A 9,427-nucleotide genomic window follows, 5' to 3' on the forward strand; every position below is an offset into this window, starting at 1 on the left:
CCCAATAAACAAAACAAAACAAAAACATTTAAGTCATTGAATTCCTCTGGATTCCAATTCTCTTCATTTGTTTGATGGACACGGTGAGGAAGGGACCTGGTTTCCTGCCCGCACCGCACCCCTGCCCAGCTCCTGGCTCAGCCCTGGTGTTCCAGGCTCCAGGCTCCAGGCCCAAGGGTGTGGGTTAAACCTGGGCTGCTCTTTCCTTAGTCACCGGAGTGACTACCTCAGAGCACGTCCTCAGAGCACGACTTTCTCTGGCATCCTCGCTTTCTGATCACATCTTGACTTTTGTTGCTTGCTTGACTATAAATAAGGCAGAGCTGCCCTTAGAATTGGCATAAAAAAAAAAAAAAGCAGAGAAAATGAGAAAGGCATCTAAGAGGAAGCAGTTACCTGAAAAGAGTCTGAACCATCTCTGAGATGGGGCAATTGATCAGCCGGGGCCTGGAGGAATGCAGTCCCCCAGACGTTTTGAAATACTTCCCAGTTTGTGATTAAACATTTCACCCTTTAATTATGTGTTGCCGTAATTGAGGACACCGTAAGCTGAGGACTGTTTTGTTCACCTCGGTATTTCCCATAACTGGAACAGCTATGGGCACTAAATGTGCTCAAAAAACACTTATAGAACGAAGGAATGAACGAACAACGAATGAACGAAGGAGTGAGTCTGGAATCCTTCCCACACTCTGCGCTCCCTCACTCCCTGCAGCTCGCCCAGACAGCCCACAGGGAACTCCAGGGACAACGCTGGTGGGGTGCGGAAGAGGGACAAGGTGGCAGGGGGCGGGAGAGGGCGGGCCAGCACCTGGGTGGCAGGTCCGAATTGAGGGTGAGCACTTCTCGCTGGAGAAGAGGGGACCTTCGCCCCGCGCATCCTGCCCTGTCAACCCCACGCTGCTGCTGCTGTTGCTGCTGGCCGCTAGAGGGCCGCCTGCGCTGACGAAGAACACCCGCCAAGGTCTAGGCCAGAGGGCGGGGGGGCTGCCGGCTCCCCTACCTCCTGCGGCATACCACAGCACACCCTATCCACATGCGCACCCTCTGTGCAGGCAGGGAAACCCAGGCAGGCCTCTGCCTGCCATCCAGAGCCCCCATCCCCGGCCTGGCGGGATCGCCGAACCTTGTCTAGGGCTTCACCCCCACCCTGACCCCGTGGCCTGAGAGGGGTGGGGCCGCCCCAGACCGGACTCCGGCTCTGACGTCATCCCCGTGGCCCAAATAACCTCCTCCCGGAGCTGCTTCCGCCGCTGCAGCCGCAAGTCCAGGAGCCCGGCCCGCCACGCCCAGGGCAGGGACGCCCGGACGGTCGTCCGGACCTTCCCAGAACCAGCTTCCGCCCCGCCCGCCCCGGCCCGCAGGTTCCAGGAAGCCCCTTCCCCCAACCCGCCCCCGGCCCCAGGAGAAGGGTGCAGCCCTGAGGATGGGCGTTGGGGCCACCCTGGGGCGGTTATTTGGACAGCACCTTTTGGTGGGGACTCCTGGGACCCAGTTTCCTGGGGTGAGGGCCCGTGAGAGACACTGGGGACCGCCCCTCAACACGTTCTGATTACTTCTCCAGCTCTTCTTTGTTCCATGAGCACCACTGACCTGTACTTTTCCCAGCACCGCCGCCCCTCCGCTTTCCCTCACCCTCCCCCCCCATTCGTGTAAGCCACAACCAGGACTCTGGCTCTGATGCCTGGTGATAGGTGCTCAATAAATATGAATGAATGAAACAGGGATGGTCTGACTGGTGGACTGCAGTCAGCTTACATAAAGCTTGTGGCCAGTTGGGAGGTGTCTGTGGTCAGTTCATGGTTGTAGGCAGAACCCCAGGTCACAGGCGTGCTAATGGGACAGGTGCACCCTGGCCCCAAGACCCTACGGTGCATTAGGGTGAGGGGTCTGGCCCCTTGGGGTTCAGGGCCAGGTCATGGAGGAGTTGGGGTTCTGAGGTGCCTCCTTCCTGCCAACAGGAGCTGGGCGGGCTGGGCTGACAGGTTGGGCAGCATAGCCAAGCAGACACTCACCTTCAGCATAAAACCCCATTTCATGGAGGCCAGCACCTCACTCTAGTGATCCAGGAGCTCCTGCCACCACTCTTCCCGGCCCAGTGTCCCAACCAGGTGTGAGACTATGAGGCGGCTGCCGGCCATGACCCTGCTTCTACTGCTGCTGCGGTTTGGTGAGTCCTGAATGTTGCAGGAAGTTGGTCCTTCCCTCCCAGAGGGGCCCCCTCTGTCCTGCCTGGAGCTCTAGCAAGCCCCAATTTCCTGGCCAGGCCTGGGGCTGCGGCATAGGCTTCCCCTCCCCACCCCAGTGGGGGGGCCTCCAGAAGGTCCAGATATCCCACTTGGGGAAGGTAGGATGCGGTGTGGGCGCAGGCCAGAGAGGACCTCAGGCAGCGATCTGGGCAGGGGCTTTGCTCTTCTCCCTCTACTTTGCCTGGAAGCTTATGGGCCAAGCTCTGGACCTCTGCTTCTTCTCACCTGGCCTCTCCCTATCCGCTAGAAGAAGACACAGGCTGTACGTACGCAGAACCTGAACTCAGGGGCTGCTGGGTTCCAGATCCCTGGAGTACCGTCAGCTGGGCTCCCGGAGGGGTGGCCAAGTTGCTGCCTGAGCCTGGGTGCCCCAGGAGGCTGACGGGAACTCAGTAGGGTGCAAGGGGGGGAGTGGGGGCCAGGGGTGGAGGCTTCTGCTGCCACTAGAGAGAGAGTGTATGGGGAGGAACAGGCCCTGCACCCCTGTCCCGTCTTCCAATCTTGGGTCAGCGTCAGCAGGTACCAGCAAGGAGCCCCACCTGCCCTGCCGCTCCTGGCAGGGCGGGCTGCTCTCTACCAGGGAAACCTTCCTGCATTCCTGGGCCAGCCTGGCCAGCCCGGCCACCACCTCACTTCCCTGTCCTCAAATTACCTCCCAGGGCCAAGCCAAGTCACCCCAGGCTGCAACTTGGCTGTGGCTCCAGGCTTCCTCCCAGGGGTTGGAGGGCACCAAAGTGGAACTTCTGTGGGGTACCACGAAGGGCCAGCCTCCCTGGGTTCCCCTCCTGACCTCCTGGCACGAGGATAACAATGTCCTTTGAGGGCCAGGGGTTATAACACCAGGATCGCTCCATGAGTTTAAATAATCAAGGTCATTGCCAAAGTAGAAACAGCTGCCTGCATTTGACTCACAAACAGCTGTGACCAGAGGTCTGACTACTTCAATGCCATCCTCACCCCACCTCTAGCTCTTCCTCCTGGAGGCTTAGGCTTCTCCAATTCCCACCAGCTGAGCCCCTTCCTCTCCACCCCCCCACCCCCCACCAGCTACAGGAGCATAGGCCCTGGGCCCAAATGAGGGGCCTTATCCCTTGCCTGGCTCACCCAGCCCCTGACAGGATGCCCAGAAGCTCCTTGAAGGCAGAGCCCAGGTCTCCACAGCCGCTGTCCTTCTGCCCTCTACATTCCCTGGGCTCAGGCCTCTGCATGTGGGCTCTGCCTTCAAGGAGCTTCTGAGCCCATAGGTGAGATGAGCCATTTTACTTCCAGGGTGATCAAGGTGGGCAGAGCTCTGTGAGGTATGGAGGGAAAACCAAGAGCTCAGGAGAGGGAGCCAGCTTCTCAAATGGACAGTGCAAGCAAGGAGGGCTGCCTAGAGGAGCCAACATTTCAGTTAGGCCTTGATCTGGATTATGGCCTGAAGATTTGGACCTATAGAGATGGGGAGGAACGGGCCGCCAGAAGAGGGGTGTTGTGAGCAAACCCTCAGAGGCCAGAGGTGAGGAAAGCTGGGGTGAAGAAGCCTGCAAAGCCTCAAGGGGGGCCTGGCAGACCACAATTGATCCTGGGAGTGTGGACCATGGATCCATCTGCGTGTATGGGAAGGGAGCTGACTGTGGGGAGCACCAGGACAAGGCTCTAGAAAATTCCCCCATGGAGGGAACAAGCCTGTAAGTACGTTAGTGCTGGCGAGTACAGATGGGTAAACCAGAGCATGGAGCCAAGGGCAGGGGTCGGGTGTTATCAATCTAAATTGTACTAAGATGAAGGGGCTGGAGGGACAGCCCTCTCAGGGGCCATTTGCATTTCAAAGGGCAGCTTGTAAACACAAATCCATGAGCAGAATGTCCAGGACAGACTTCCTGTTCCCGTCACTGGCCTGGGCTGACTCCACCCTTGCCCCCACACTTCTGCTTAACACCCCTACTTTGAAGCGTGGCCATCCTGCTTGTGCCTCCTCAGCCCCCCAGTGTCCATTTCCTCCTCTTGCCACATCCACAGCTCCTGTCGCTCACTGCTTTCCTGCACCCTCTCGGACTGAGAGTCCGGCTGGAAGAATGGGGATCCTGTAAAAACCTCCAGGGTCCTTGGGCACCCCATGAAGGTGCTTGCCCCTCCCCCAGGGCCCCTCACCGCCTTGGGACCTGGTTACCTCTTCTGGTCAGAGTGAAGACAGGTTTAGAAGCAGCTGTCCCACTCTCTGGGCCCCCAAAAGGGGTTGGGGCATAGGTGAAATGCTGAGGGCTAAGGTCCATAACCCCCTACCCTAGCTCTGATCAGATCTGCCCATAACGAACCAGATATGCTGGGTGGGGGCACCTCTTACTGGAGGAGCAGGTATTTCCAGAGTGCTGCTGGCACTGGACTGGGGACTGTTGCCCTGGTTGGGGTCTCAAGGGGTCTCAAGCCAGGGGTGGGCGTTCCTGTCAAGGCCTCTTAGCAGGTCCTATGCCTGTGTGCAGAGATGGGAGGGGGGCAATGGATCCCGGAGAGATGGGATCTCAGAACGCCCTATTCCCATCCCTCTGCCTGGCTCCTCAACTCCCCACCCCAAGGCACCATAACCCAGCAGGGGGTCATGAGCTCCAACTGCAGAGCATGCTGGAATGCCTGAAAGGGTGCAGCTCTTGGGAATCTGGAATCTTGGGAAGACCGACCCATGATGACCCCTGGCTGGCTTCTCTCTATTCCCCCCGAGACGAGAGAGACCTGTGGGGCTGGGCTGTAGCCTCAGGATTGAGGATAGATTGGAGACGTGCTCCTCCGAACAGACTGTGTGAGAAGCCCCAGACCTCTAAAATGCAGAGGCAGCACCGGGGCTTCTGCCTTTATCCCAGGTCCAGGCTGTCTGGTGGGGGAAATGCAGACCCCGCAGTACCAGGGCTGAAGTCTGGATCCTCCCCAGAGCTTTAGCCAAGGATCGATATGGAGAGTAGAGGAAGAGACCGCTGCGGGGATGAGAGGAACCATCCAGCCCCACGCAGGAGAGTCAAGTCATGACAGGGTTCCATTCACTGGCACCTCTTGATTGGCTCCCTGTATTGGGAAGGAGTCTGTCCGCCCTTGCAGATAAGCTCTGGCCCATAGGCGTGGGCCTGTAGACCTTGAAGGGAAAGGCTGTGGGGAAACTGAAGGCCCCGTGGCCTCTCCTGCTGGGTCCCTCTGTGGACTGTCCTGAGATCCTCGCGGGGCTGGGTACGGAGTAGAGGAGGGCCCCACGTTGGGTGGTGGGGAGGGGAGCAGCAGACCCTGGCTTTGGCAAAGTTAACTGATCACCCCATCTTTGCTCCCTTCCAGGGACTCAGGGAGCCAAGGCATCGAGTGGTAAGCAACAAAGCCCTTGGGTGGGGGGATGGGAATGGGTTTGTCTGAGAGCTGCAGGATTGGCCAGAGGTTCTCACACACACCGGAAAGGAGACCCAGAATCAATGGGTGGGGCGTGGGGAATCTCAAAGGAAAAGTTGCCGAACTGGAGCCCAGGCACGAGGAAGGTCTGATACAGGGTGCAGACAGGACAAGAGGACCATTGAGGCATGAAGCACAGAGATGGGGGCAAGAAAAAGTGACAGGAAAGAAGCTAAGGATAAAATCTGAAGATCATTCTGCTGTAATAATAACAGACTCCCTTGGGGTAACCTATCCGGTGTGGGGCCCTCCCAACACCCACTGTCCTTCCGGGAGCCCGTTTGTCAGGTCCTGGGATAAGACCTTTATATGTGTGATCTCAGCCCTCCCCCTGTCACCATTTCACAGGTGAAGGGCGTGAGGCCCATGGGGGCAGAGGGTCTTTCCCACAACTGGAAAGGATCTGCCTGTGTCAGAAGCTGACAGGATGCCCAGGTCTCTGACCTCCCCAAACAGGTCAGGGGAAGGGGGAGCCCAGAATTGAGCAGAAAGTGGAAGCTGGAATGTGGGGTTGGGGTAGGGGATCAACAGATGGAACTCACCCCCAGTGAGCGCTGCCCTGCCTGTGTTCCCTAGTCTGCGGGCACCCACGGATGCTGAACCGGATGGTGGGCGGGAAGGACGCCTTGGAGGGTGAGTGGCCGTGGCAGGTCAGCATCCAGCGAAACGGAAGCCACTTCTGCGGGGGCAGCCTCATCACCGAGCGGTGGGTCCTCACCGCGGCACACTGCTTCTCCAAGTGAGTCAGCCAAATCCCTACGGTCTCCCTCACCACTGAGCGCCCATTTCTGCTCTGCCTCCCTCCCCACCAGGGGCGCCGCGGACAGAGTCCAGCGCCTGCTGGGCTGCAGTACCGCGGACAGCGCTCAATCTGACCGCCTCCCCCCTAAGAAGCCTTTCTAACACTGACCCGCCTTCCTGGCCAGAGCGCCCTTTAGGTCCAACCCTCAGGGCTCACTTCCAGCGGCAATCGCTGCTTCCCAGCCCTTGCTCCTCGAAACAGGGCAGGGAGATGCACTGCTGGTCTCACCAGGGAGACACCAGCCCAGGCCTGGGGCCCTGTCCCTGCAAATGGTGACAGGCTCCTCCTGCACCTCAAATCCAGGACACTCCCTTTTCCAGCTAGGACTCTGGTTACAGACGAGCCCCTCATCAAAGGGGGTAGCATCCCTGCTACCACACTGGGAGCCACCTGGTCCCTGACCTTTGGGGTTTCCCACGCTCTTGCCTCTCACCACAGCTCTGCCATTCCTTTAAAACCTCACATCTTAAATTTAGCAATGCAGGCTCAGAGGGAGTAGTTCGCTTACCCAAGGCTCATGGGCATGGCTGTGCCAACCCCAAGTTGGCTGGCCCCCAGCTGCACTCCTGTGGGCGGTCATCTCCCACAGCAAGCCTTTCAGGTAGGGACTGTTACTGTCCTCATTTCACAGCCGAGGAAACTAAGTTACCGAGAACTCGATACGTGACTTGCCTAAGGTCACCCAGCTGGCCAGAGGTGGAGCTGGGAATTCAAGTCAGAAATTGAAGCTGCTTTACCTTACGCACCCTTAACTACCCGCACCCTATGTGTGTCCCCCTGAAGATTAAGTTTTTTGAAGGTACTGTGCAGAAAGGCGTCAGGCACTGGACCTGGAGGCCAGGAGGGAGGTATCTGGCAGCAGAGGAAAGACACGACCTTCTCCCTCAGTCCTTCCCACCTCCACCTGCCCTCCAGCAGTGCCCCCTTTGAAGCCCCGGAATGGCTGTCTCACACCAGCTCTCTGCTTTTTCCCACCAGCGCTTCTGAAAAATCCCTGTACCGGGTCCTGCTGGGAGCACGGCAGCTGGTGAAGCCGGGGCCACATGCCACATACGCCCGGGTGAAGCGGGTAGAGAGCAACCCCCTGTATGAGGGCATGGCCTCCAGCGCCGATGTGGCCCTGGTGGAACTGGAGGCACCCGTGACCTTCACCAATTATATCCTCCCCGTGTGCGTGCCTGACCCCTCGGTTATTTTTGAGACGGGCATGGAATGCTGGGTCACCGGCTGGGGCAGCCCCAGTGAGCAAGGTAATGGGGCAGGGTGAGGAGAGAATGGGGGAAATGCCTAGAGAAGGTCCCAGGAAGTTTGGGGCCACTCTGAACCAACAATCTTTTTGTTGGCATTGGCACACATGAGCTCTACTCAAATGGGCGGAGTGGGTGTGGGACAGAGCTGTGGTTCTGGAGAACCCAGGGCCACGGTGTCCTTGGTAAGACTGTCCGCTGAGCTGCCGGCTGTCTTGCCCCTCCCTAGAGCGCCTGCCCAACCCTCGAATCCTGCAGAAACTCGCCGTGCCCATCATTGACACGCACAAGTGCAACGTACTCTATAGCAAAGATGCTGAGTCCGGCTTCCAGCTGAAAACCATCAAGGAAGACATGCTGTGTGCTGGCTTCGCTGAGGGCAAAAAGGACGCCTGCAAGGTAGGAGCGGGGATGGGCTGCCCAGGAGGCTGACTGAGCCCTGTCCCCTAGCCCCAGGTCAAGGTGGGTGCCAGCCCCAGGTGAATGAGGCCCCAGCAGGAGGGCCCACAGAGCTGTGCATTCAGTCAGCTGGGAAAAGCAGACTCCTGGACCCCGCCCAGGGGAGTCCGTCGGTAGGTCTGTAGTAAGGGCCAGGAAAACACAATTTCAACACACCCCTCCGAGCAGGTGGTCTGGGGATGATAAAGAAATGGGCGCTCTCCAAGACAGAAAAGGAAGGACCAGCCAGTGGTGTGAGAGGAGCTGGGCAGGGCCATTTGTAGGGCAGGGAGCTGAGAGGGACAAAGGAAGACAGATGTGTATGTCCACCTGTGTGCCTGCTGGCTCCTGGGTCCCTGTGCGCTCTGACAGTGCCTCTGCTTCCTCTGCAGGGAGACTCGGGGGGCCCTCTGGTGTGCCTCAAAGGCCAGTCGTGGCTGCAGGCTGGGGTCATCAGCTGGGGTGAGGGCTGCGCCCGCCGGAACCGCCCAGGCGTCTACATCCGGGTCACCTCCCACTATAACTGGATCCATCGGATCATTCCAGAACTGCAGTTCCAGCACACTAGGTCGGATGGCCAGAAGCGGGGCCCTCGGGTCCAGCAGCCCCTTGATCGGAACTTTGCACCCTGCCTGGCAGCCCACACCGTCCTCCTGGGCCTCGTGGCCCTGCTCACCTGCTTCTGAGTCCCAGGGCCCACATGTACATTTGTAAATAGCTGATTCTCCCTTCTCTCAAATGCCCAGTTACTTTTATTTATGTTCCCCCTCCAATAAAAACCCAATCTCAGTGGGTTTTGTGGACCCTTGGGGGAAGGAGGGCAGTGATGAGGCACCGGATGGGGGGAGGTGCTGAGGAGCTGTGAGTTGGGGGCGCTGGTGGGGGCACGTGGAGGGGTGGAGCGTGTGGAGGGCAAGGCTCTCAGTGGGAAGGGAGCTGCAGCAGCCACACTACAGGCTGGATATCCCTGGAGTCCAGGGCCTCTGCGTCCTGTGACACCGTCCCAGGTCCCCTCACAGGCGAGCAGCTCCCCTGCTGATTGTCCTTGCCAATGTGGCCCTCACCCTAAGTACCGCCAAGGGGAGCAGTGACAGAAAGAACAGCGGCCTGGCAGAGGGTCCTGGAGGAGGGGTTTGTGAGGCATGGGGAGATCACTGCCCCCTCAGCCTGTTTCTCTCCTGTACCAGGGACGGCGCTCCCACCTGCTTTTCATGGTACGTAATGTGCCAGAGGATGTAGCAGGGAGAGGCAGATATGGATACCTCCCTGGGCTCATGTGCACACCC

General features: G+C 58.9%; 1 protein-coding gene across 3 annotated transcripts; it reads left to right on the forward strand.

Annotated features, from left to right (window-relative positions):
* The first annotated feature begins 955 nt into the window (after positions 1–955).
* PRSS27 (serine protease 27) lies at positions 956–8,923 on the forward strand. Of its 3 annotated transcripts, XM_074322854.2 has the most exons (8): positions 956–1,364; positions 1,962–2,170; positions 5,547–5,573; positions 6,003–6,089; positions 6,231–6,393; positions 7,435–7,706; positions 7,933–8,102; positions 8,534–8,923. In XM_074322854.2, the coding sequence occupies exons 2-8, from the start codon at positions 2,122–2,124 to the stop codon at positions 8,825–8,827; spliced, it is 1,062 nt and encodes a 353-aa protein (XP_074178955.1). In that variant the 5' UTR covers positions 956–1,364; positions 1,962–2,121; the 3' UTR covers positions 8,828–8,923. The 3 variants fall into 3 exon arrangements, with proteins under 3 accessions (XP_074178955.1, XP_074178956.1, XP_088657453.1); XM_074322855.2 differs by lacking the exon at positions 6,003–6,089 and having other exon boundaries at positions 961–1,364; XM_088801327.1 differs by lacking the exons at positions 956–1,364; positions 1,962–2,170; positions 5,547–5,573 and having other exon boundaries at positions 6,002–6,110.
* Positions 8,924–9,427: the final 504 nt, after the last annotated feature.

This window comes from Rhinolophus sinicus, chromosome 10, assembly GCF_057876585.1.
Source record: "Rhinolophus sinicus isolate RSI-liver-muscle chromosome 10, RSI-T2T, whole genome shotgun sequence".
NCBI lineage: Eukaryota > Metazoa > Chordata > Mammalia > Chiroptera > Rhinolophidae > Rhinolophus > Rhinolophus sinicus.

Bases quoted from the DNA above. Each gene is read 5' to 3' on its own strand.
- PRSS27 (XM_074322854.2), top strand. From the start codon at position 2,122: ATGAGGCGGCTGCCGGCCATGACCCTGCTTCTACTGCTGCTGCGGTTT. The intron at 5,574-6,002 runs GTAAGCAACAAA...ACCATTTCACAG, and splicing joins GGGAGCCAAGGCATCGAGTG to GTGAAGGGCGTGAGGCCCAT. The intron at 6,394-7,434 runs GTGAGTCAGCCA...TTTTCCCACCAG, and splicing joins GCGGCACACTGCTTCTCCAA to CGCTTCTGAAAAATCCCTGT.